Source organism: Manis javanica, chromosome 16 (assembly GCF_040802235.1).
Source record: "Manis javanica isolate MJ-LG chromosome 16, MJ_LKY, whole genome shotgun sequence".
Classification (NCBI taxonomy): domain Eukaryota; kingdom Metazoa; phylum Chordata; class Mammalia; order Pholidota; family Manidae; genus Manis; species Manis javanica.
The window spans coordinates 305,854-332,955 of NC_133171.1; the positions used below are offsets into that span (position 1 = coordinate 305,854).

Here is a 27,102-nt window from a genome sequence, read left to right on the forward strand (position 1 = left end):
TTTGTTATCTTTAATCCACAATGTCATGAAGAACATTATGTTTACTAGGTTCCCTCCTTGACCAAGTCCCCCCCCACAAACCCTATCACAGTCAGTGTCCATCAGCGTAGTAAGATGTTGTAGAATCACTACTTGTCTTCTCTGGGTAGCACAGCCCTCCGCATGCCCCCATCCCACATTATGCCTGGTAAACGTAAGGCCGGCTTTCTGTTTGCCTGCCGTTTTCCCTCCCTTCCCACCCATCCTCCCCAGTCCCTTTCCCTTTGGTAGCTGTGAGTCCATTCTTGGGTTCTGTGATTGTGCTGCTGTTTTGTTCTTTCGGTTTTTCTTTGTTCTTATACTCCACATGTGAGTGAAATCATTTACTACTTGTCTTTCTCTGTCTGGCTTATTTCACTGAGCATAATATACCTTAGCTCCATCCATGTTGTTGAAAATGGTAGGATTTGTTTTATTCTTTTGGCTGAATAATATTTCACTGTGTATATGTACCACCTCTTCTTTATCCATTCATCTACTGATGCACACTTAGGTTGCTTCCATTTCTTGGCTATTGTAAAATAGTGCTGCGATAAACATAGGGGTGCATCTGTCTTTTTCAAACTGGGCTGCTGCATTCTTAAGGTAAATTCCCAGAAGTGGAATTCCTGGGTCAAATGGTATGTCTATTTTGAGCTTTCTGAGGAATCTCCATACTGCTTTCCACAATGTTTGAACTAATTTACATTCCCCCCAGCAGTGTAGGAGGGTTCCCATTTCTCCACAACCTCGCCAACATTTGTTGTTGTTTGTCTTTTGGATGGTGGGGATCCTTACTGGTGTGAGGTGATATCTTATTGTGGTTTTAATTTGCATTTCTCTGATGACAAGCGATGTGGAGCATCTTTTCATGTGTCTGTTGGCCATCTGAATTTCTTCTTTGGAGAACTGTCTGTTCAGCTCCTGCTCATTTTTTAATTGGATTATTCGCTTTTTGTTTGTTGAGGTGTGTGAACTCTTATATATTATGGATGTCAACCCTTTATCAGATCTGTCATTTATGCATATATTCTCTCATACTGCAGGGTTCCTTTTTTCCTAATGAAGGTGTCCTTTGCCGTACATATGCTTTTCAGCTTGATATAGTCCCACTTGTTCATTTTTGCTTTTGTTTCTCTTGCCCTGAGAGATACTAGGAAGTCGCTCATGTTTATGTCCAAAAGAGTTTTCCCAATGTTTTCATCCAAGAGTTTTATGGTTTTATGACTTAGATTAAGGTCTTTGATCCATTTTGAATCAGCATGTTATTTTCTTTTAAATAAATGCTGCGATGGTATACCAGTATCAATTATATTCAAAATAAAAACTCAAAATGACTATATGAAATAATGTTTAGCACAGATATATGTATGTAACATGTACTTTTATTGTATGTGTATATTTGTTTCTTTATATATTGGTTTTTTGTGATGTCTTTAGCTCTTTAAGTAGCAGATCCCCCAACTCAGAAATGCAAAGTGTTGGATAATGCTTTGTACTGTGTAGTGTTTCTCGAGCAGAATGATCTCCCTAAAGCTATTTTGTGTTGTTTATAAGTTTCAAATGGCATCTGAAATCTGATTATGTCCTTAGATTATAACTTTCTCTTTGTTTCAATATTAAAAGGTGAAGCCTATAGAAACAAAAACCTAACTTTATCAGTTATTTACCAGTAATAAAAATAGTTACTGTTAATTACCGGGATGTTGTTTGAGGGTCTTTTGAGGGGTTAAAAATTGGTTTCGTGACTCTGTGATTTCAGATACTTAAAAATTCCTAAATACAACTTGAGTATTATTAACAAATGTGTTTATCTCTGCTTTTGGATACAACGTTTGTGTATAAATGAAAATTGAAAACATCAATTATGTTTGTCCGTGATATAAAATATAAAAAGTAGAGAAAAGACTGGCTATTTAATATTTTCAATGACTACTAGTACGGATGTTGACATATCTTTATGTGGCATTTGTAGAATTAATCATTAATTCATGCTTAAATAAGTTTTATATGCTAAAGCACACCAAATATGTCTGTTAGAGTCAGATAATTACTGTAGTCATAAATAAAAACAATATTTAGACCAGTGGGTGAGGAATGTTGAAATGATACGGACTTGAGAGTCAGGGAAAAGGATAAAAATCACTCAAAACTGTGCCTGGCAAATTGTACAGCTGAGAATTGAATAGGTGCATAAAGAAACGGGTAAATAAATTAGTTCTTCAGTCCACTCTAAGGTCACAATAAGATGAGAGACATTAAACAAATAATTGTCCCAGAGTTCAATAAATGCTGTATTATGTGGAAGCCAAGAAAGAAATATTAAAGTGCCTGAAGTAGTTGTGGGAAGAGTAAAAAAAAACAAAAAAAGGCTTATGTGTTGAGAAGGAGGAGCTGTGAATTCTAAGCAGGGCGGGGATGACATACACAAAGGTACAGCCTGATGACTGAGTCAGGGCCCTTGGGGTGGGGAAGACAAGGGGCAGAGGGAGTCAGTTTTCACCTTGTATGAACACCTGTCTTAGCTTTGTTGCTGCTCCTCCTCTTTCTCCTCCTCCTCCTCCATCTTCAGCAGCATCATCACATCATCATCCAAGCAGTGCCTCACACTGTCAGGCTGACTTTTCTCCACCCAGCTGTGTCAGTGTGACTAGGGCCTGGCGAATGCCGGGAGGCTGACCTTGGGTGGGGCTGGGTTGTGACCGTCTATACATGCCATTTGAAGCTGGTTTCTTGAGTCATCTTACACCAGAACCACAGGATTTGCATTAGTCCTATACAGTTCATTAAAATTCACTAAATAAATTAGTGAGTAATTTGACTAAATAATAAATTAAATTAGTGGATAAGTTCACTAAATTCACTGAATTTAGAGACACCATGTTTCCCTTGAAGTATCTGTATTAGTAAACAAAAATGGATGCCTGTCGCCAAGTGTTAAAGATCCTACTATTTTCAAAGATTTCTTGGAAATCTCCCTTTTATCCTAAAAATTGACCACACTTTTACCTTCTGTTCCATATTATAGCTATGGTTTTTTAATTGGAAAAAGTACTGCGTATCACTAGTTAAAAATGATGCCCAAGAATACACACGCACGCACACACAGAACACACAGTTGGCCTTTGAACAATGTGACATTAAGGAAACAACTCTGCATATAACACGTGACTCCCCAGAAACTTACCTACTCATAATAGCCTACCATTGACTGGGAAGCTTTACTGAAAACATGAGCAGATCATCAGCCATATTTTATGTTATATGTATTATATGCTGTATTCTCACAATAAAGGTAGAGAAAAGAAAATTTTTTCAAATTATTGCAGATCTCCAAAAAGTTACCAGTGTGTGTATTTTTTTTAAACCTGCATATAAGCGGACCCATGCAGTTCAGGCCTGTGCTGTTCAAGGATCAACTGCAGAAAAATATATACAGTCATAAGATTATTTTGAAATTCAAAGAGTGACAATACTGAAAAGCAAAATAAGTTATTTCTATGCAATCCTAAGTCTGTTGCTAAACCTGCTTGGACAGTTCTGTTCATGGACATAACACAGATCACTTTTTAAATTTTAACTAAAGGTTTTTCAAACATAATAATGGTTAAAGAGACTATGTGGGCATGGTTTTCTTTTTAAGGAAAAAGAACGGTCGAAGCAAGAAAAACGTGATGAGAATAGATTAAAGAAAGAGCTTAAACTAGAGCAACGAAGATTAGAATTAGAAATTGCAAAAGAACTAAAGAAGCCTAATGAAGACATGTGCTTAGCAGACCAAAAGGTAATTTATCATGTAAACCATTTCATTACTAAATTTAATGTTTCCTGTGTTCTCACCTCGTTCGTCTGCCAGAGCTGCCAGTACGAAGGCTTTCCCTTTCAGCTGGGCAGCGGATTTCTGTCTAGGTCAGTGTGCTTCTCCTGGATGGCCGCCAGTAAGTCTACTGACCTCCTGCACTGGGAATGGAAGTTCTAAATAAGTGGTGGAGTGCTGCCAGTCTTTTTCGTTGAAATAAAAACACTGTACAAATCTACAAGGGTGAATGATAAACGTAGATAAGATTTCTGTTTCATTTGGTCCTTCCTATATGTTTAGATACAGAAAGATCTACCTTCTCCTCAAACCCCCTTAGATATTTAAATAAATCAGGATTTATAATCTGTAACCTCCTTCAGTGCTTTAGACTTGTTAGCTAACTGTCATTGAGTATGTCGACTACTTTCCAGGCACTGTGCTAAATGTTTTTTATGTATGAATTCTCCCATTTAATCCTCACCACAATCCTGTAGAAGAGCTATTTATGCCCATTTACAAGTGAGAAACTGACACAAAGAGGTGAAGGAACTTGCCCAAGATGACAGAACTAATAAGTGGCACCTTGGACCCAAACTCCAATTTGTTAAACTCCAGGGTCCATACTGTTTATCACCTTGAAAGCCAAGAAATGTGTCCAGTCAGAGGACCTCATGTATTTTCTCTCCTGTTGTTTTCACAGACATGTGATGTTGCTAAAATACGTAAAAGTAGAAATTTGGAAAGAGCGAGATAATCATGTTAACTGGCATAATTTACATACTTATTAGAAGAAATCAATTATGTTTGGCTATAGTTAAAATGGTATTTCTAGAAAATCATCAATAATACATATTTCTGTAATACTGTCAATAATACTATAATTAGTCAATAGCATCTATATAATATGCCATGTTCATCTGATAATACAAAGAATGATTTTCTCTTTTCAGCTTTTTCTAAAGCACTTAATGCAAAAATATCCTAGTGGGGATTTAGTTATAATAATATTTTTACTTAGTACAAATGCTTTTAACTGCAAATAAAAGTATAAATACTAGTTTTAGTAAAACTGGATGTTTAAATTTTCCTACGTCCAGAGAGGGTACATAGGTTTAGTTGACACATTTAGTAGGCTCACAGTGAGCAATTTTTTAAAAATCCTGAATGACCTCTATTTTCTTGAATTTGTTACTTCCGTTTAAATCCATATGCATTAAATCAAATATAGAAGTCCATTTTAAGCCTTACTTTTGTTAGCTTTGTTATATAAATTTTTTTAATCATATGGTATGTGTATGTCTGATGGTTCAAGAAAAAAGATTCAGACTTAGATGGTTTTCAAATGGAACATGTAAGGTTTGTATGCTGTCAGATATTATCCATAGTTCTGTGTTTCCACACAGTATTACTAGAAAAGGTCATTGGATAGTTGTTTCAGCAAGTGCAGGGTGGAGGAACATTGTTTAACAAAGACCAGTGAAATAGAAATTTTTTTTCTAATCAAAATTTAAAATACGATTATTAAGTCTCATTCATGGACCTTATTGCCTTATTTACTTCTTAAATAGACAACTGGTACTACAGTTTTGTCATTAAAATGTTAATATGTGAGCATATTTGAAAAGTAGCAAGAGGTTGCTTTCTAATCTTAGTGTTGAAAATCAATATTAGTGTTTTGCTACAAGCCTAGAGACTATTAGTTGCAGTGTAACTGGGTTCTTGATAGGATCATGGTTTCTGGTCATGTGGACCAAGTAATTTATCTGTATTAATTAGCCAAAGATGGTACCATTCTCCCATCGGCCCATAGATACACGGTAGTTTTTGAGCTACCAAAAAAGCGTGAATTATTATTCAGTCTCCATCATTAGAAGAAATTAGTACACGTGCCCTACTTAGTATGTCCATGGCCAAGTACTTTTGAAATGCTTATTTCTTATGTTGCTCCAGTTATGTAACCCATGTTCTATCAATATGTTAATTAAAATTTGTGTTCTTTTTTCAGAATTCTGAGTTTGTATTGAGTTCAACTAAAATTTATTGATGGTTGCTTGGTTTCAAAATCCCGTGCTTAGTATTATGGGGTTGCAGAAATGCCCTCAGGGAATCTACAGTCTAGACAGAAAACCACTGGTAGTACTCAAGAGCAAAGAAAGACAGCAACTTGTTCTATTTCAGAAGATCTGAAGTCATAGCCTTTTTAGTTAATTAGTTTTTTATTTTATTTTTCAGCCTTTGCCAGAGTTGCCTCGTATTCCAGGACTTGTTCTCTCTGGAAGTACATTTTCCAACTGTCTCATGGTGGTGCAGTTCTTACGAGACTTTAGTAAAGCTTTAGGCTTTAATGTGAGTACTGATATTCCAAACCTCAGTATTCTTCAGGAGGGATTGCTGAATCTAGGGGACAGCATGCATAAAGTACAAGATTTGCTTGTGAGGCTCCTGTCAGCTGCTGTGTGTGATCCAGGTCTAATTACAGGATACAAGGTAAAAAAAGAAAATACAAAAAATTATTTTAATTTGTACCCTCAGTGCACTGATAACTGGCTTTAGCATATTAGCAGAAGAGTGTATACACTGATCTAGTTTTTTCTGCATCTCGCAAAGTTAAGTGGAGATTTGCTTTCAGTTGCAAATGGTCCACATCTAGGAAAACCTGGTTCATAAAGCCTAGGGAATGTAGATATTTCCAGATTACTCTTATTCTTCTCTAGCTTTTGGCCAAAACCAAGCTGACTTAAGGAAAGTGATATTCAGCAAAAGAGAATTTATTAATCATAAAGAATTAAAATTTATGTATGCCTTCTGAAATTATGCTGTGTGCTCTCAATCACTGTGAACAATTGAGGCTAATGGCAGCACCTCTAAGATCAGCATGTTAAGACTCTGTACCTCTCAGTGGATACTCAAGAAATTCAAATTGATCATAATTCCAGCTAAGATACACATTTCAGTCAGCTTTGCTGTAGATAATATGATGGAGAGAGAAGTTTCCAGGTGCATCAGTTGCTTGTTCTTCCATTTTCCTATTTAGTATACCAGACAATAAAGTCCATGACACTCTATAGAGCTGGAAAAATGCAACAGTAGTACCCCTGGGCCTCCGGCAACCCGTAGTGATAGAACGTCTAGATAAAGCCTTAGAAAGCTTGAGATAGTTTCTATAGTCAAAGAAGGTATGGTATCTACTCATCAGTTCTCATACTCTCCTTCCTGCCTGTTAACCAAGGGTCTAAAGAAGGAATAGAAAGACGCAAGTACTCAAATACCTGTCTATCATCTGTTGTCTATTTTTATCTTCACTTCATTTAAAGTGTGAATAAAGCCCTTTTCAGTAATATACAGATAATATAATTAAAGACATTTCAAAATCTTAATTGTTTTTATGCTCTGTACGGTTAGGATCAATACTGACAAAAATGCCAAACTTTTATAGGCCGAAACAGCTCTTGGAGAACATTTACTGAATGTTGGTGTGAATCGAGACAATGTTTCTGAGATCTTGCAGATCTTTCTGGAGGCCCGTTGTGGACAGACTGAGCTCACCGAAAGCCTGAGGACCAAGGCCTTCCAGGCCCACACTCCGGCCCAGAAAGCCTCGGCGCTGGCCCTCCTGATCAGCGAGCTGGCCTGCAGCAGGGGGGTGGCCAGGTGAGCCTGGGCCTGGACTTCTCTGGTGCTTCCTTCCTGTTCTCAATTTGTCTAATTGAAATAATTTATATGACAAAGTAACACAAATTACCCATGCAAAATCCAAAGTTACAGAGTAGCACAAAGAAAAAAAAATTACACAATCTCACCATTCAGAGATGACTGCTACTACTACTACTACTATTTTAATGTATTTATTGCAGTCTGTTGAAAAGAATATTTGGATCTTACTGCATGTTCTTTGCAACCATTTTGTTTACTTAATAATTCTGTTAATTATTCATATAAGGAAACAAAAATAGTTTTTTCTTACTATGGCACCAGAAGGTAGCACCTTTGCAAGAATCCTGCATTTTTCCTTTCTTTGACATCTTTCAGTGATAAATAACTATGTGATTTTCCTTCATAGCCATTAATAGAATTATCCAGCTTTTTATTTTATTATGTGCTAATAACAGTTTAATATTAGTTTATTGATGTATTGTACTTTTTAAAAACTTACATTTAAGAGTCAAAGTAAATTTTGCACTCTAGTATTTCAAGTTTTGGTGAACAAATCCATATTCATCTTGTTCTTTCTATTCATTATTTTACATATTTTAATTATTGTTACTTTTAGTTCTTTTCCTTTCTAGGAAAAGGATCAATCTGTATATTTCAGTGCCATGCTTTTCTACCATTGGTGGACATACTAAGTCTTTCTTCTGTACATCTCTTAGCTGTGACACTGTATTGATATAATTTTTCACTTGTTTTCGCTACTCATTGACATCACTTTTACTTAGCAAGAAATGGCAACAGTTACTCACCATGTTAACATATTGCATAATGGATTAATTTCTGTCTTGTAATAAATTTTTGCCTTGACAGTGAAATTGACAAGAACGCTGATTATATGTCAAACTTGAGGAGAGATCAATGGATGGTAGAAGGTAAACTCCACAAGTAAGTGCTGTTTTATTAAAGTTAGTATACTGTTACCCATTGTACAAATTCCCCAGTAAAACATAAATGCCAAACACAGAATTTAAAGTTTATTATGTCTAAGAAGTAAAAAAAGGTAAAGCTTAATTAAGATGAATTAAGAAATTAATAAAACCTAGGGTGAGAGTCTACAATGGACAGAAGTTGTAATTAGAGTCATTGAACATCTTACGCTTCAAACTTAGAAAAAAGTCAGTTTACATTTTTGCTCCCAAAGAAGTGAAGCAATCATGTTTTCTAAGATTGTTGTTGGCTATCAAGTTACTTTTGTCATAAGTAGAATCTATTTAGAACTGCCACTTTTTAAAATTGCTTTCTAATTAAAGTTTGCTTTTGTTGAGTCTAAAATATCCAAATGTGTGTATTCAGAATTAAAGCTTAATTAGTTTCCCGCCAGGAAATATAATGCTGAAATTACTCAATTTCTATGTAAGAGGATATTTCTTTGCATAATTTGAACAGAAATTTATTCAGTCTGATAGCATGGGATCAGGAATTATCATTGGTTATTGCTAGAGTTAATTTTTTCAGCTAAGTTTTATTTTTTAAATATATTCTAATTCCAAAGAGATCCAGAATAATTCTTAAAAGTCAATATATTGTGTAATTTCTGGAAACATTTCTTAAATTTCCTTAATTCTAATTTTATTGCCATTGACTTATTACTCACCATAAGGCATTTTTGCTTAACACTCACATTATTTTCTCAAAAAAGTATGAAGAGAAGGTTTTCTTGTACATCATAATTGTGTTACATTTTAAAGGCTCCGAATCATTTATGCTAAGAAAGCAGGCAAGAGAGACACTTCAGGTGGCATCGATCTTGGAGAAGAGCAGCACGCGGCGGCCACCCCCACAGCAGAACGCAAGCGAAGAAGGAAGGGTGGGGACAGTGACGCTGATGGCAACGAGGAGGAGGAGGAAGCCAAGGAAGACAAAAAAGGAAAGAAAATGGATGTCTGTGAAGATGAGGTAATCAAGTTTAGGTAGATTTTATTACTTGACAAAGTTAACATAACATACTGAAAACAGCAGAATTTGGAGGTCAGGTGGATTTGGGTTTGAATTCCATTTTGACGCTTACTTGCCTCAGTTTCTTCATCTGAAAATGAATATTTATAACAATCACCTCGTAAAGTTTTTTGTGATGGTTTAATAATTGCCCACACATGGGATGGGCTTACACTGAATAAACAAAGTCAAGTTTTTCTTTTTATAGAACATATTGAGAGTTCTTCAAAGAACCATGTAGATGCTTAATTTCAGTTATCCTCTTTCATTCTGGTAAAATACTAGCTTGTATGTGTACAATGCTTCATGCCTTGAAATTATTGTCACATTTAGTGAAACTGGTGTATTTCCCAAGCATCAGTTTATTATGTGCCTCGTTGTGGGCACTTTTGATCAAAGATGAGTAAGGTAGCAAAAGTCCTCTCTCAGTTTGCAGTCTCACTGAGGAAGATTTGCCATAAGAAAATGTAATGTACTACATGTTAACTGCTTTGCTGGTGGTATTTATTTACTCTGTGCTAGGCAGGCGGAAAGGAAGGGCATTGAACCTTTATGAGGAATAGGTCCTCAACAAAGGCTTTCTGGGCCCATTGGCTGAGGCTAAAAGGTGGGCTGGATGTTAACCTGGGGAAGAACCCGTAGAGAAGTGCTCAGGCAGAAAGAACAGCATAAACGGACGTAGAAATCTGAAACCACAATGCACTTTAAGTGACTGACAGTGCTTCATTGTTATTAGAGAGCCTCCTAGCAACAACTGTGAACTAGGATTTACACTTTTTTGGTAGGAGGAAGCCATTGCTTCCTCTTTGTAAGTAACAGAATGACAGAGTCACACTTGCTTTTTTTAGTGGCTCACTATGGCAGCTCCATGGAAGATAGAAATAGATTTGGGGTAGGGCAAGATCAGAGGTGGGAAGGTCAGTCAGGAGATGTTGCAAGAGTTTAATGAGTTGTAGGGTCCCAAACTAGCCTGATGGTAGTTGGGAAGAAGGAGGAAAAGATTTCAGTAAATACTTAGGAAGAAGAATGAGTAGTATTTGAACTGGTAGGTTGATGAAAGGGTAGGATTGATTCCCAACCATCTGGTTTGGGAGGCTGCATGGTATTCTTGCCATTAACTGAGTTAGAGAAATCAGGAGGAACAGAATAGATGATAGAGGAGGAGGGGAGTGCAGAACAATACTGGAAGACAAGAAATGATGGTGGGTTTATTTTGGACATCTTAAGTTTGAGGTGCCTATGCAGCAGTTCTGCAGTAAGTTGGATATAAGAATCTGAAAGCCTAAAGATGAGTTCAGTCATGAACATATAGATCTGGAAGTTACTCACACAGACAGTAGTTTAAAATCATGAGGTGGGTGATTTTTGTACAGGGGGATTGGTTTAGGGAACAGAGTAGTAGACTGAAGTTGGAACCCCAGAGGATGTCAATATTTCAGAATATCCTGTAGGGCTTCTTGTTGAAGAAGGAGCCATCGTAGAGGTAGGAGATGTCTGTAATGGGTCAAGGATCTCTGAGGCCATCACCAGAATCAGTGACTCACTAGGAAGACTCACACACACATCAGAATCAGCAGAGAGAAAAGGCATGTGAGCCACAGCCCAGAGGAAACCAGACCCACACTGTTAAAGAGTCTTTTCCCAGTGGAGTCACACAGGATGGGCTTAAGTCTCCTAGGAATGAGTTATGACAAGTATAAAACTCCCAGGAGAAAAACGTGTTCAGTATACACCCCATTGTTAGCACAGTTGGGTTCCAGTGAGCCAATCTATCAGCGTGGGAGGAAACCCTCTGAAATCCAAGTTCCCAGACACCAGCCAGGGACCAGCCTTGTACGCGGGCCTTTCAAAGGAGAGCAGTCAGACCTGCAATGTCAACTCTTTTCTACACATGTAGTAGTAGCAAAAATCAAGAAAACTGAACATTTCAAAAAGGAGGGAGTGATAAACAATGTTAATGTAGCAGGAGTCTAGTGTGATGAGGATCAAAAGTGTCTGTGGGATCAGGCAAGGCAGAGGTCCCTGTGGAGCAGTGGCAGCACAGTCGTTAGACGGCTCAGAGCAGAAGCCAGGCAGCGACGGATCGAGAACGATAGAAGGTGAGGAGGTGAGGATGACTTCTGTAAGCATTGTGCCTCAGAGGAAAAGGTGGTTCCTAAAGGGGACAGATAACCAAGGATTACTGAGATGTGAAAGGCTAAATATGATTTCGGGTTGAAGGGAGTCAGAAAGAGAGGGGGTTGAAGATATAAAGAAAATAATCAATGGGGCAAGGTAGATAAACACTACTAAAATTTGTTACTAATTATTTAAATATCATTAATGTCTCTTAAACCACATGTATCATTTAAAGTGACCTTAATTGAATTATAGTTAGATTATAGGGTTTCATTGAGCAAAATCCTGGCAAATGTATATGTTATTAATGTGAGAAAACAGTTTAAAAACTTTTTAAGATAATAATTTTAGGACCTAACAAGTCAAAATAACATTTCTTTTAAGTGATTTTAGAGTTATCTGTTACGATGAAGAACTGGTAGCCACTTATCAATTGCCTTAAAAAGTTTAACTATTTAATGAGCCCAATGATAAGATAGCTACATTATTCCTCAAAATAGGTTTAGATTCTTGATTAAAGTTCAGTGAGAGTGCCAGGAATTAAAACTCCCTAGAAGATTAATTTCAGGGAGCCTTTCCGTTGAGACCCGTGTGATCGCTTTCAGTTAGAAGGTCCTGCCCTTGACTAAGTCCATCCCCCTTTGTCTCAAAGATGATTCCCTCTTCTCCACACTCCTCATTCCTTCAGCACATGGAGTCTGTATACCTAAACCTTCGAATTGTGTTGAAACCTACGTGAGCTCTAACTTCACAAGTTGGCCTGGTAACAGGTTATGTGGATGTTTGAACTTTGACACATAGGGACATACAATGGCCTCTCTTTTGGTTGGGAAATCATGGAGAACCACGGCAGAGACGAGTTCTTTGTGCCTAGTCTCCTTGCCTTTCTCTCTGACCTTTCAAGTTCTACACATCTCTTAAAATTATAAGGACTATTAGTCAAAACTCCTTTGCTTTAAACAAACCTTAGTAGACACTTTACTTCCTTTTCATCTTAGGGAGAGTCTTAGAAACAGCACTAAGGTTATTTGACTGATCCATAGTTACTTTGATGTCTTTTGCAAGTATTTTTTATTACTGTTGCTTGAATTGTATTTTTGTGTAAGCGTCCTATCAAACATTTGCCCTGCAAGTCAAAAGATCACTTTAGAACCATACAGACATGTAATTATGTAATTATCTATTTGAGGGTCATTGGGCTTGTTCTCTTTTAAGGCTTCTTTCCTGAAGTAGAAATTGTGTTACTGTGAGCACAAATAGTGTGCCTAAATGCCTCTGTAACTTGCTCCCCTAAACTGAATGAAAAGTAGATAAATGATAGCTAATACTAAAGCTTCTTTTCATTTCCTTTTGTTGGGGAGATAACTACTCATCCAGAAATACCTGCTCATGAGTGGTTGGTGGCAGTGTGGCTTTTTAAAAATGCTTCTAGAAAATGAGCACCGGAAACAAATTTTACTTTTTTAAACCTAAGAAGTACCTGCATTTTCTAGATACAATTTTCAGAAAGAGGGAAAGTAACCAGTTTGCACACTGTGTGCCTGGAAGTTTGCTGGTTGCTTTCAGATCTGTTTTTCTTAGCCCTCACAGATACCCCCATGTTACAGAGAATGTTATTATCAATTTACAGTTAAGGAAATAGTCTTAGAAGAGTTAAGTAGTTTGCCCATAGGAAGTAGCGTGGCTAAGATACAAAGAAAATACATGTACCTTTTACTTTATGCTTACCCTCTAAAACATATAATTTGGTGGTGGTTTTCCTATATATTCATTTTCTAGAATGAAACATTTCATGTAATCACCAGTAAAGTACCACTTATGAAATTAGTAATATATATTGTAGGGATTATTTTTCTTCTATAAGCTCAATGTGTTCAAAATATAACTTAACCTTCTTTGCCCTAAAAATGACTTCTTCGGTGAATGGTACCAGTATTTTTGCAGTCTCCCAGATTTAAACTCTTACCATAATTTACTCCTTCCTCTGTCTCCCTCACCCCTCTCTGCCTCATCCCCATGAGTTACCATGACTTAACAGTTCTAATTAGGTAATACTCTCGTACATCCATGTGCTTTTCTCCGTTTCTGTATCTTTTACCTATGTAAGTCCCACATTCTCCCTCCCTCTTGAATCACTGCAGTGGAATACTAACCAGATTTGACAATGTTAATCCTTTTCCTGCTTCAGGCCATTTTAGGACTATTTCCGTATTATCTTTGTAAGCATAGTTCTCACGTTTAACCTCCCTCAAAGGATCACGTTATTGACCATGGTCAAGCATTTATAGCTCTAGATCGTTTAACCCTGAACTCATCCTTGCCTCATCTCCTGTCTTACCTCTTCATGTACCTTTCATGTCAAGATACATCAGACTCTTTCTGGAATGCCCTGCCCTTTCTCTGATTGATCGAATCCGAACCATTCTTCGGTAGCTAATGAGGACACAACTTCTTCCATGTAGCCTCTCTCGGTAAAGATTCCCACTAAAAGCAATCTCACCCTCTCCTGAACTCCATGACTCTTACATCTCTACCTCTTTTGGGGTCCCTATGGCTTCCTCTGTGTAGTGGTTTTTATTTTCATAGTGTGATGTGCATGTGTCTCCCTACCAGATTATGAGTTTACAAAGAACCGAGAGCTGAGGCTGACTCATGTCCACAGGGCCTATCCTAGTGCTTTGCATATAGGAGGCCTTCATTAAATATCCACTGATTGATTGAATAAATCTTAAAACCGGTAAATGATACTGTATTTTGTCATGTATAGGATGAAGGTGACCAAGCAGCAAGTGTTGAAGAGCTAGAAAAACAGATTGAAAAGCTGAGTAAAGTAAGCACTTTTCAGATTATAGCTTACATCATTTTTGCAGTGTTTTAAAAATCCACCTTGTATGGGATTCCTTTTTTCTGACTGTTAAATAAAAGCAAGCTTCTTGTAAGTAATTAAAATGGAGAGCTCCAGAAACATTCTCACAATTAAACCATGAAAGTTTCTTGCCAATGTTAAAGGCCTCCCTCTTAAGACATGGTACTAACTTAATCAAGAGCTATATTCTTTAGCTCTTTATTTAAATACAAAATATCAATAAATGCATGGTTTTATTTCTTGGAACTCATTACTTTTAAACTTCAGATTTCATGATAATAGTTTCAGCATCCTGTGTTTTATTTAACATTAGTGTATTTGTAGGTTTTATTTGCACTGGATCTATAAACTATATGTATGTACTTCTCATGTAAAACCGAATTTCCGTAGCATTAGTGAGGTATTTCAGGATTAGTATTATGAGATATCTGCATTTTATGTCATTAGATTCATCACACAGTTATTCCAAAATTTAGTCATGTGCTGCCTAAGGTTTGCAGCATGAGTATAAAAATAGGCAAATACAGGTATATGTGAGTATTATTTGTTACACACTGTAATCATTAGAATTGAGTCAGTTTTCTTTGGCTCAGTGAAACACGTGATCACATTGTTTATTACCAAATATAAGACATGCTTTACTATAAGATATCTAATAAAACAAAACATTTTTAATCCTTGGCAACAAAAATATTCTAATTACCCTCAAGGTAATTTCTGTCTTTACAACTGTTACTGGAACTGAAGTCAGACGTGTGATATTAGTTCTTTTGCTGCCTTTCTTCAATAGTGAAATCTAGCTGCTCTAAAGCCATGATAAGTATAAAGTCACTTAAATATCAATTTTTAAAGCGCTTAACACCCATAGCATAATTGTATGCATCATTTTTTAACAGCAACAGAGTCAGTACAGAAGGGAGCTCTTTGATGCATCTCACTCTTTACGTTCGATGATGTTTGGCCAGGATCGTTACAGACGCCAGTACTGGATTTTCCCCCAGTGTGGGGGGATTTTTGTAGAAGGCATGGAGAGCTCTGCAGGTAGGAACCATTAATCTGTTACAAAGTAATATAACAAACCATACGGTTTAAAATCCTGTTACTCCTTTGATATATTGTGTGCTTCCAGAATCAAATGTGCATTGTGGATAAACATTGTAAAACCTTGTTTTTCATTTCTTTTGAACTCATAATGCCCCTTTCACTGATAAATACTCCTTTCCAGTCCATGATTTTTCTTCTGCACTTTCTGACATCCACCCATTTACTGGACACAGATCTTTACCTGTATTGGACTGTGTAGCTGCTGCTCCATTTCTCTTCCTTCCCACTGTCAAATTTTCCAACATGTGCTTTACTCTTTAACCTTTACAGCAACCATCCATCCTGACGGTAGCCCTGGAGGTAAACTGCTTAAATCTAAGACCCTTAGTATAAGACTCATAGATCTTGAAGTCTTGTATGTGTTTGCAATTTGTGATTACCTTCTTCTCCATTAAACTTCTTACTTTCTTAAGTATTATCACACATCCTTCATATTCTACCTTTAGATTCTGCTTTTCTGGCTCCGTTTCTGTTAAATTAACTAGCGCAGTACACAGTGCATTTATAGGCCCGGTAAATTGTCTTGAATTGAATGTTTCAGAATACTATGTCTGGGCATTTTCAAATGCTTAGATTCTGATGGGGCCACAGTGCCAAGTCAGTGCTTACATGTAGCCATTGCCCCAGGGTGGTGTAGGGAGACAAAAACTTCTTTCAACTCGTTTTTTTTTTTTGAATACTCAGTATGTGCCAGGCATTTCTGGGCACTGGAGGTTCAAAGATAAAACATTAGTCCATGCCCTCCATGTAGATGTTTAACAGTCCAATGTAAAGAAGGGACTGATTCATCACATAGGTGTCTAGAACAGGTACTATATAACAATGTAACTACCCTTGGGGCACAAAGGACAGTTAATAATAATTGAAAATGGTTTAGAATAGTGGCTGGCATGTAAATATTGTTGGCATATAACAAGCAGTGTTACTCTTGTGCACAGTAATTTATTTCTTGTGGATTCAAAGTATATGAAGAATGAGTATAAAATCGTGTATTGGAATGATGCGTTAAAGTCATGGTCTGCCTTCCCAGGGTACACGTTGCTGATAGAAATAGAATCAGGGAGGGCCCTTAGAGGCTTCAGGTGTGTTTATTTTTAAAGATTGATATGGATGGGTCAGAATGTTCATTAAACAGGATAGTGTAGTGAGTTCTTTTTTTAACTGATTGCTTAAAATATTTAAACATAAAAATATTTAAAAGCATGGAAAACATAAACTTATTAATAAATCAATAAGTAAGTGGGACTGTCATACTAATAAGTCCCTGAATAGCAAAAGAAAACATGAACAGAATGAAAAGGCAATCTACTAAATGGGAAAAAATATATGCAAATCATCTATCTGATAAAGGCCTTATATCCAAAGTATATAAAGAACTCAATAGCAAATATGACTCAATAGCAAAATAAACAATCTGAAGATCTCAATAGACATTTTCCCAAAGAAGACACACAGATGGCCACAAGTACCTGAAAAGATGCTCAACATCATTAATTGTCAGGGAAATACAAACTACATTAGATACTGCCTCATCCTGTTTGAGTGGTTCTTATAAAAAAGACAAGAAGTAAGTGTCGGTGAGGATGTGGAGAGAAGGGAGCTCTTGGGTACTGTTGGTGGGAATGTAAATTGTTGCAGCCGCTATTGGAAACAGTATAGAGGTTCCTCAGAAAAGTTAGAACTAGCATATGACCCAGCACTTTCACTTGTGGGTACTTATCCAAACAAATGAAAATGTAAACTCAAAACAGTATCTGCATCCCCATGTTCATTGCAGCTATTTGCAATAGCCAAGATAGGGGACCAACCTAAGTGTCTGTTGGAAGCATAGTAAGGGCTGGAAAGAAAGGGGATTATGTGAAATCGGTGATAGAAAGACTATCTAAAGAATCTATATACTTAACATCCTTATAAACTTCCAAGTTTTTAAAAATAATTTTACATTTTAATGAGAGGTTTAACTGTCTATAAGTAAGAATTTGGATATTAAAGTTAATGACCCCATGAATAGGCTATTAAAATGTATCACCTCTGAAATCCCCTTACTAGTCTCAGACTTAGTGTGGTTGGTCGATCTGTTTGTTTTTGGATATATGAAAGTGATTTTTGAGATACTAGTTCTCAGAATAAATCAAGCACAAATATTAGTACTTCCTTGCTAGCTAGTAACCTGTACAAAATGAAGGAAATTTTCAAGCTTTGTATATATGAATAAATAAATTATGATATCCATATAAGAATATTACGCAGCTGATTGAAGGAAAATGTGGTACAGTTCTATGTTTCACCATGGAAAGCAATCTAAGGTATATAGTGAAAATAGTAAAGCCATCCTTTTATTTCATCATCCAAAAAGTATTTATTGAGCCCCAGTTTCATAGCAGCCACCATGTTAGGTAGCTGGGATCCTGTAAAAGCAATATAAACATTGCTCTGCCTTTAAGTAACGTTTGTTGAGTTAAATTGTAGTGTGTAGGTGGGGTATGAAATGAAATATTAAAAAATTAGCAGGTTAATGTGTATAATGGTAAATTCTGCAAAAGAAACATATAGGATGATGATATTCTAAGGTGATAATAAGATGGGGACCCTACTTGAAATAGAGTAATCAGGGAAAACCTTTGTGAATAAGTGTTACCTAATCTGAAACATGAAGGGTAAGGAGCCAGTCAACAAAACAGGATTTCAGGCAGAGGAACACCCAGTGCAAAGGCCCCAAGAAAGGAAATAACTTACCATGTTTGAGAAGCTGAAAAAAGGGAGAAAGGTGAGCAAGGTTAGGAAGGACAAGAGTGGTTTTCAGGAACCAGATCATACAGTGTTGGCGGCCTTACTTAGGCATTTGGACTTTATCCAAATAAAAATGTTGCCGACAACAGGAGCATCCCATTTATGTAACAGCACAAACTAATAGTGCATGCATGTAAGATTTCCCAAAGAATGTATGGACATGATTGATTAACCATAGTTACATCTGAAGATTAGAAATAGGAACGGAGGGAGTAGGGCAGGAAAGGGTTACTTTATCCTCTCATTACTGAATATTTTACTGTGCACATACATCGTTTTTCAAATTAAATAAAGTAGGTTTATATTTTTCTAACACTTCTTATAAATTATTTTTAAAACACTGGTCAAAAATATGGACAAGAAGTTCACAAAGGAGAAATACCTATTATCCTACAGAAAAATATCCAGTCTTATTAATGATCAGAAAAAAATATAGTTTAGATTCTCACCTCCCGGATATTGCCAAAGACAAAAGTTATTGATAGTCTTCAGTTTCATTGAGGGTGTAGGCAAACAGATGCTTTTGGGTAAGACTTTCTGGAGGGCAATTTGACAATATATTTCAAAAACTCTGAAAAGTAATATCTTAGGACTCAGTTGTTTTCTGGAAATATATCCTAAGGAAGAAAATCAGGAGATAAAAAATCCAAAGACACAGATCTAAGATCATTCATCATTTAAAGCATTGTTTATAATAATGAATAATTGGACCCTATTAATAACTATCAATAGAAGATTGATTTTTTATGATATATTCCACTGAATATAGTAATTACAATTTATGGTATAGGTATATATTTATTGACATCAGAATATTTAAAGAGTATTATTCAGTAAAACGTACAGTTTGGAAAACTGTAAAATAGGATTTCATGTGTGCATAGAGAATTCCTGGAAAAATTAATACAAAAATGTTAGTAGTAATTTGTGTGTTATGGCTTTTAATATTTTTTATTATTGTAATTTTTTGTGGTTAATTACAAAATTACATAATTTTTTCCAATGAGAGTAACAAGCTAGTCTATAAAAGAAAAAAATGAAGAGTATTAAGTAAGCTAGAGAAATTTGTTAAAGTATTTATGCATATGACTTGATAAATAGCAATAAATAGAGTATGGTTTGATCTAGAGGAACTGATCTTCGTAATGCTTTTGGACTTTGTAGGGCCGGAAGAAATTGCAAAAGAAAGAAAAAAACTAAGAAAAGCAGAAAGCATCCAGATCAAAGAAATATTTGATACTTCTGACGACACTTTAAATTGTTCAAATCCAGATCATTGTAAGCAAAAGGAAGATCCTAACGAAAAAGATAACACAAATCTAATTCTTCAGAAACCTGGCTCTTTTTCCAAATTATGCAAGCTTTTAGAAGTAGCTAAGGTGCCTCCTGGGTCAGATGTAACGGCCCCCAAACCAAACAGCGGTGCAGATGGGTGCGCACTGCCTCACCAGAACAGTGGGAGACACTCACCGGACAGCATGCAGCCAACGGTGACACAGAACAGCATGGAAAAGACACACTCGAATCTGTTCAGTCCTGGTTCAGGTGGTGCAGGCAAGGTCTACAGTCCTCTCCCCAGTGACCAGTTGTTATTGCCAGGAACACCCTGGGAGGACGCTTCCCTTACCCATGCCGATGCGCCAGCTGCCGCTTCACCAACTCCTCAGGCCCAGCCGCCCTCTAAGTCACCTTCGCCTGGCCCAGCTCCTCTTCTTGGATCATCTCCTCAAAATCCTGTTGGCCTAAACCCGTTTGCTTTATCGGCTCTTCAGGTTAGTGCTACTAATTGTAACTCATTTTTATGTTGCTGTATTTGTCTGAGTCCATGAAAATTTTCACTAAAGGAGAATCAGTCGAATATTTACAATATTATTCCTGCCACAGTTTGAGAACTGAAGAGAGTCGGTATTGTCTGTCACCAGGCTTCATTGGAACTACTGGGTTCTAGGAGTTTAAGTCTAAGGCAAAGCCTTCCTTTATAACTTTGTAACTTGTTACTGTTACAGTACTTCTAAAAGGGTAATTACTTTGGGGAGCAAATAAGATGGAATTTAATGTTGTTGCTATTGTATTTAGTTTTCCTCCAATTGAGGTAAATGAAAATATTTTTTCAGAATTTTAAAAATTTCAGATTCTAAATATTTTTCCTGGCTTCTTAGGTAGTTCTACTTTTAAAATATTTTCTTTTTCCAGATGAAAAGTGGAGTACCTGTGATGGGACTCCAGTTTTGTGGGTGGCCAACGGGCGTGCTTAATTCCAGTATTCCATTCCTACCACCTGTCCCTAGTGTGGGATCAGGGTTGGGACCGTCAGAAGGAAACGCTGATACGTTCTTGACTCCCAGTGTTGGGTCAAACGAAAGTGAGCCTCCAGTACCACAGAACGAAAAAGTCTCTTCGACTCAACCTGCAGCTCTTGAAGTAGCCAAACCAGTATATTATCCTCGTTCAAAGCCCATTCCAGAAGGTGGGTACCTTGAGAGGGTTTGCTGTAGCCACTTACTTTATTGTATTGTTACAGATCTCTATATTATAGCTGAATCTTTTATGCTTTTATATAGTTATACATTTTTTCATTTGTATCATGCCATTAATTCATATTCTGAATATCTGTAAATGCCCTACATGTTTATCTTGGCTTAGAAATGCAGTTTGGCTGGTGGAGAATTGCTGACCCAGAGGATTTAAAAGCTTTGCTGGAAGTGCTACATCCCAGAGGAATAAGAGAACAGGCATTACAAAAACAAATTCAGAAACACCTGGATTACATCACTCAAGCCTGCATCGAGAATAAGGATGGTAGGCACCTAAAAGAGATTTCTGCTCTCTTGCTTAGTTATGCGAAGTAATTCTTTTATCTTAAAGCATATTTTAGTATGTCTTAATCTTAAATTTATTACTAATAGGCTTTTTTTTTCCTATTTTGCCCGAAAACAATTTACATTTTCTTAAATTGGTACTACTTTTGATAGTTTGTTACAACCTACAGACATACTGTTCTGTTTCTTAAGAAGAGTACTTATTCCTCCTTGTGCAAGAGTCAGCTGCCTTGCTTATTCACAAGTGAATTTGAGTGTGTTAAATGTACATGTGTACGTGTTACCCCTGGAATTTCATTCACATTCTGGAAGAAATCATTGAGAGATAAAGTGGATTTTAAAATAAATTTCCTTTCAAATATAGTTACCATTATTGAGTTAAATGAGAATGAAGAAAACCAGGTAACTCGAGATATTGTGGAGCACTGGTCAGTAGAAGAACAAGCAATGGGAGTGGACTTGAGGATTCTTCAGCAGGTAGAAGATCTGGAAAGGAGAGTCGCATCAGCAAGTTTGCAAGTAAAGGTAAAATTGACTTGGAATAAAATCTGTTTTTAGAATAATGGAAGGTAACTAATATTTATTGTATGCCTGATATATGCCAGTTACTGTGCTAAATGTTCTCACTTTGATTAATTTCCCCCATGTTACAGGTAAGGAACAAGTCTCAGAGTAAGTAACCTGTCAGTGGTCATAATATAGTAAGTGGCTAAATGTGGAATCAAACCAGGTCTGTCCTCCCGAGTTCTTCTTACTAAATCTTGCCCACCTCCTCAGTAGCATTAAAAATATCATTTCTGGTCTGCAGTTCTTCACCACAAGCAGGATTTCATAGTTTCAGCCATGATCAATGTAATGGCAAACTACTTCTGCAATGTTTCGTGTATGCCTGGTAATTGTCTTGTATGCAAGCCATGTTATAGAGCCATGTTATATGTTGAACTTTCACTCTATGATTTAAAACTGCTAATTTTAAAATATGTTATGTTGTGATACACATACTCACATCCTATGTATATATGTAAAGTTTTAATTATTTATTGACTGGGCATTACCATGTCACAGCAATGATTGAAACTAAAGGAACAACAAAAGAAAAGCTTCAACTTTGTGCAAAAATTTTTGGTTTTAAAAAGAATATAAATGTCTCTTCTCAATTGATAATGTGATGTCTCTGAGAATAAATGGATGGATGATGAATAAGCATGAGACAGACACTTGAAAAGGCTTAGAAAATGTTTCTGTGTAATTTGATTGAATATTTCATATTTCACTCAGAATGTGAGACTTGTGCCATGATACTGTCCTACCAATGATTACAAATTAGCTGCATTAACTACTTTAATACTGGCATTCAGAAACTTTGGAGGATCTCATCTCAAAAAATCTCATTTTTCCAGAGCTAACAAAATGTCCCTTTTTTCTTTTACCACATAGTTACCAACTTAGGGAAACAAAAATTTATCATTTACTGAAATTGTGCTAGCAAACTATATGTATCCTCCTCCTGGTACTATAATACAGTATAAAAATGCCTCACTTATCTGGCATCTTCAACGAATGAACTCTTTCTTCTACACAAGATAATTTTCTGGAGAAATAAAAATTATTCTATGTAGTGCCATCATTTTTTAACATGTGTTGGATCGCTTAGGTCACCGTTACCCTGCCTTTTTAAATTGAGAATAGAGAGTTTGATTTAAGTTCTCTTGGTGACACCGGATCATCAGTATGAAGACCAGTTACTGGGTAATGATTCCCTCAGGGACTGTGGAGAGGTTTTGCCCCTACAGTAAATTAAAAGGCCCTAGTGTGCTTTACCTTTTAAACTACTACATCTGCTTTCCGTAGTCTGTCTTCATCATCTCTCATGGTTGGTTGTTACTACTTGCTGGTTTGAATTTGGTTGGTTCTACTGTCCCTGCTTTCCTCCCATAACCATCCCCCTCTGGGTTTAATTTGCCGGTTCTAGGTGGCCGTTGGTTGGGAAAGCAGATCATCGGCTTTTTGAAATTGTCTGTAAACTCAGCGTGGGCCTAACGTTTTCCCGGCGACATACTGAGATCTTGGTCTATTGACCTTATCACATTACCGACTGCTTAGATGTTCTTGCCCTTGTGCTCACCAGCTAAGATAAATGAAATTGGTTTTTTAAGTGAGATGCTCTAGCATCCTATTAATACAGTATTATGGGATTATTATGGATTTTTTAAAGAAATGAATTGTAATTATATTAGTCTTGAGGAATCTAAAACAACAAGTGATGGAAATAACCACAAAACATTTTACCATCTATAAAAGATTTAATGATTTTTTTCCTAAAAACAAAATACTTATGTGGTCGGCCCTGGGAACTAGCCATTGTGAAGACATGTTAAGCAGGTGGCCTGGTACTACTTAGGTGCATTCATTTCTATTTTCAATATTGCTGATAATATGGAAATTCTGTTTTATATTTTAGGAAAATCTGCAAGAATCTAGTCCTGATCTGTAGAAAGTCTAATTACTCTTCTAGCTCCTGTAAACACAGCTCCTGTGTCTCTCCTTCAGTTTTCTCTTTTATAAGCAGAATAATTCCTTCAGCCATCGGTCCCGTGGAATGGTTTCCAGGCGCACGATTGTCTTCTGATTAAACACGTGTCTGTATTCTTAAAATGTACCCCTCACTGTACACAGAGATGCCTGATGTGCTCATGGGACTTCACTTCCCTTAAGCTGGCACTATACTTCGCTTCATGCCAATTTGTACTAGCTTTTTAACATCCGAACCATACCGTTGCTTCACTGAGTGTGCATTATTAGAAAAAAAATCCTTGTGCATCTTTCATTGTGCTTTTAAGTGTGTTGTATCACATCCAATATTTCTTTGATTGGTTGCTTAAACTTCAAAGCTGAAATTTACATTTATCATTGTTCTATTTTTATTCATTTCATTTGGATATATTTTTCAGCATATGAAACTATTTTTATCACAGTCGTGTCATACAGAATATTAAACTTCCTTCCTAGTTAAGTCATCTGCATATTTAATAGTTGAACCAAGCTGTTCACAAGTATATTAACATGACAAGCCAAATATAGAGAGCCCTTGGACAGTGGCAGTGAGGACCTTTTCTGAGATGGCAAGCTGTGTCTGTCACAGGGCTTTGCAGACAATTTTCAACCATCCACCTTCTCAAAATCCAATCTAGTCCTCATTTTCTTGTCTTTTGCCTTGAAAAAATCAAGATATATTACATTTATAGGATTCCCTTGATTTAGCAATTTTGGATCCCTTCCAAAATACAGGACTCAGGTTCATTTGTTATGACATATATGATGCAGTAATGTGTATGTACCCTTTATAAATTCATCCATACTTTCTAAATGTGACTATTTTCTTGAGGTAAGAGGAAATATTCTGATATATAAGAAAAATAATTATCTCTAAAGAGATTTAATAAAAAGGATCATGTTCATTCTACTTTTTACTTAATATGCTTTTACAAAGTACCTATTCTACATCAGAGTGGACACCACAAAATTGAATAAAATGTAGTTTCTGCCCTCAGAAAGCATTCCGTACAATAGGGCAATAATACATGTATACAGCCCTGCAGAATCTAGTAACGGATTATGAAGACATACAAAGTCGTTCATGAATTCAGGCCAGGAATACCCCGATTCTGGTGGGGCCAGGGGAAAGGTCAGGGAAGATTGCCTGCAGAAGTGTAGATGGAACGGGCGAAGGCGGGGAGGCTGTGACAGAGAACAAGGGGTGCCGCTGGGAAGAGTCAGTAACTGGGCAGAACACCAGGGCCAGGAAGCTCAGGACATGTTTGTGGTGTGACAAGTCACGGAGTTTGATCAGAGGGTAGGAGGCCTGAATGGGAATATGAGCGAAAGAGGAAGATTGAGGTACTTGAATGTCATGGTAAAACTGGACTCTACTAAGCATTAGGAACTCTGAAGGGCTTTGAGCCAAAGGATCATTGTAAGCAAGCTGAATGATAAGACCATTCATTTATTCAATCAACATATATTTTGAGTGTCTAATATTTGCCTTCCCACTGCTGGAGATGAAATGAGTAAAAGTAGACATGGTCCCTGCCCTCAGGGAATTTAGGAAGTAGAAAGATATTAATTAAATTATCACAGCAGTATCAAACTGTGACTGCCACAGGTATGGGATATCACATGGTTCTAGGAGAGACTGTAGGAGAGAGGCTTACCTCCTAAAAGAGGTCAGGGAAGGATTCCCTGAAGAAATAAATTCTCACGTGAGGGCCACAGGATGAGTGGAGTCACTAACGAGGTGCAGAGGAAAGGGGAAAAGCTCTGCAGGCAAATGCAGCAGCTTATGCGGAGCCCCTGAGGCCAGGATGGGCAGTACAAGGGCCTGTTCAGGAGGAGTGGCTGAAGGAATGAAAATGAACAGGAGACACAAAGTCCCTGCTGTCGAGAGATTCCCATTTAAAGGGGCCCGTGAAAGAATAAGCTGTTAGTGTGGAGTCCCTCAGAATACTTTGCTGATCTCCACTCTACCTCTCATAATATCAAAAGTTGTTAAATTTTCTTCTTCAAACTTCTAACTTTTTAATAATTTTCTTATTTTTACCTACCATTAGGAAACACAAGGTAAAAACTTTCAGTAATGTAATGATCCTTGAGGTCTGTTGGTGTCGGCTGCTGTATTTTAAGTAAAGGTAACTCACCTGTCAGGCATTTTAAGAGGAAACCGTAATCACATTACTCTCTTGATATATAGGGTTGGATGTGTCCAGAGCCCGCATCAGAGAGGGAGGACTTGGTCTATTTTGAACATAAGTCATTTTCGAGCTTGTGCAAGGAGCACGATGGAGAATTTACTGGCGAAGAAGGAAGCAGTGCGCATGCGCTAGAGCGGAAGAGTGACAACCCCCTAGATATAGCTGTAACCAGGCTGTCTGAGCTGGAGCGAAACATTGAAAGAAGGTATCTGAAGAGCCCCTTATGTACCACCATTCAGATCAAACTGGATAATGTGGGCACAGTTACTGGCCCTGCTCCTGCACCATCCACTAGTGGTGATGATGACAGGTAGGTTATTGAAATTAACTTGAAAAATTATTGTGCTTCTTTGCTAATTGGAGCCTATTTTCTCTTGCCTGTTATCTGTGTATCTTCTTGTATGTCTGTGATCCACATGGATCATGCTATTTGCATGGTGCTTTGTAAAAAATGTTTTTTCTTTTGTTATGTGTGTTGATAATCCTGCAAAGTGATCTTACATTTACCTGATTGTGACTAAGCTTTGAGGCACGTAGCCACGGTCTGTGCACTACATCAAATTTAGTTGCTTAAACCTTATACTTATCGGCTGTTACATGTTTCATCATCACTTGGCTTTCAGTGTGATGATTGTTTCAGATTCAGTAACCGTAAGTGTGGACATGACCTACTTAATTTTTCTATATTTCAATGCAGAATTGAAGAGGATATTGTTCCCGGTCTCAGGGTCTGGCGACGGGCATTATCAGCAGCTCGCAGTGCTGCACAGGTGGCCCTGTGCATTCAGCAGTTACAGAAATCCATAGCATGGGAAAAATCAACTATGAAAGCTGTAAGTGTTTTTATTTAAGAAATACTATAACTAATTTACTCTGTCCTGTTTTTTTCCCAACCTCCAGATTTTTCTTAATTCTACATTTCTTACTGTCAGAATAATGTATGCTGTACCTGAGTTTTCTTAATTCTTAAATGCTATATGGTTTGATACTTTCCTCCTTGCTGTGAACTTTTTGAAGTAATCTATCAAATGTGTTTATCTTTTAATCTCGATTTTTCCCTCCTTTAGATATTGTTTATAATGGACTGAAGTTGTCTTCTGTGTTCAGTCAGCATAATAGTTAATTATGTTGTTAATCTAATCATAATAGTTGTTAATGTAAATATTCTGAAGTTGTTAATCCCGATATTCTTTT

The 27,102-nt window shown here is 36.9% G+C and overlaps 1 protein-coding gene and 1 long non-coding RNA gene across 4 annotated transcripts in view; one reads left to right on the forward strand and one right to left on the reverse strand.

Moving 5' to 3' along the window:
* LOC140846653 (bromodomain adjacent to zinc finger domain protein 2B-like) overlaps window positions 1-27,102 on the forward strand; it is a 115,523-nt gene that overhangs the window by 79,920 nt on the left and 8,501 nt on the right. The window contains exons 1-14 of one of the 2 annotated variants that reach the window (XM_073224034.1): window positions 33-985; window positions 3,662-3,802; window positions 6,050-6,304; window positions 7,254-7,468; window positions 8,339-8,413; window positions 9,217-9,424; window positions 14,349-14,411; window positions 15,344-15,488; window positions 19,506-20,113; window positions 20,535-20,808; window positions 20,985-21,140; window positions 21,525-21,685; window positions 25,908-26,218; window positions 26,606-26,741. In XM_073224034.1, coding sequence (XP_073080135.1) covers window positions 3,782-3,802; window positions 6,050-6,304; window positions 7,254-7,468; window positions 8,339-8,413; window positions 9,217-9,424; window positions 14,349-14,411; window positions 15,344-15,488; window positions 19,506-20,113; window positions 20,535-20,808; window positions 20,985-21,140; window positions 21,525-21,685; window positions 25,908-26,218; window positions 26,606-26,741 — 2,628 coding nt within the window. In that variant the 5' untranslated portion in view covers window positions 33-985; window positions 3,662-3,781. Of the gene's footprint in view, window positions 1-32; window positions 986-3,661; window positions 3,803-6,049; window positions 6,305-7,253; window positions 7,469-8,338; window positions 8,414-9,216; window positions 9,425-14,348; window positions 14,412-15,343; window positions 15,489-19,505; window positions 20,114-20,534; window positions 20,809-20,984; window positions 21,141-21,524; window positions 21,686-25,907; window positions 26,219-26,605; window positions 26,742-27,102 lie in introns of those variants that run through there. The other variant, XM_073224033.1, reaches the window with a different exon arrangement.
* LOC140846654 (uncharacterized) lies at window positions 6,175-21,650 on the reverse strand. 2 transcript variants are annotated; one of them, XR_012125989.1, is made up of 3 exons: window positions 21,529-21,650; window positions 18,791-18,958; window positions 6,175-6,286 (listed from the first exon to the last, which is right to left on the reverse strand). It is a non-coding gene; the product is annotated as an uncharacterized lncRNA (long non-coding RNA). The 2 variants fall into 2 exon arrangements; XR_012125988.1 differs by lacking the exon at window positions 21,529-21,650 and adding an exon at window positions 19,812-19,897.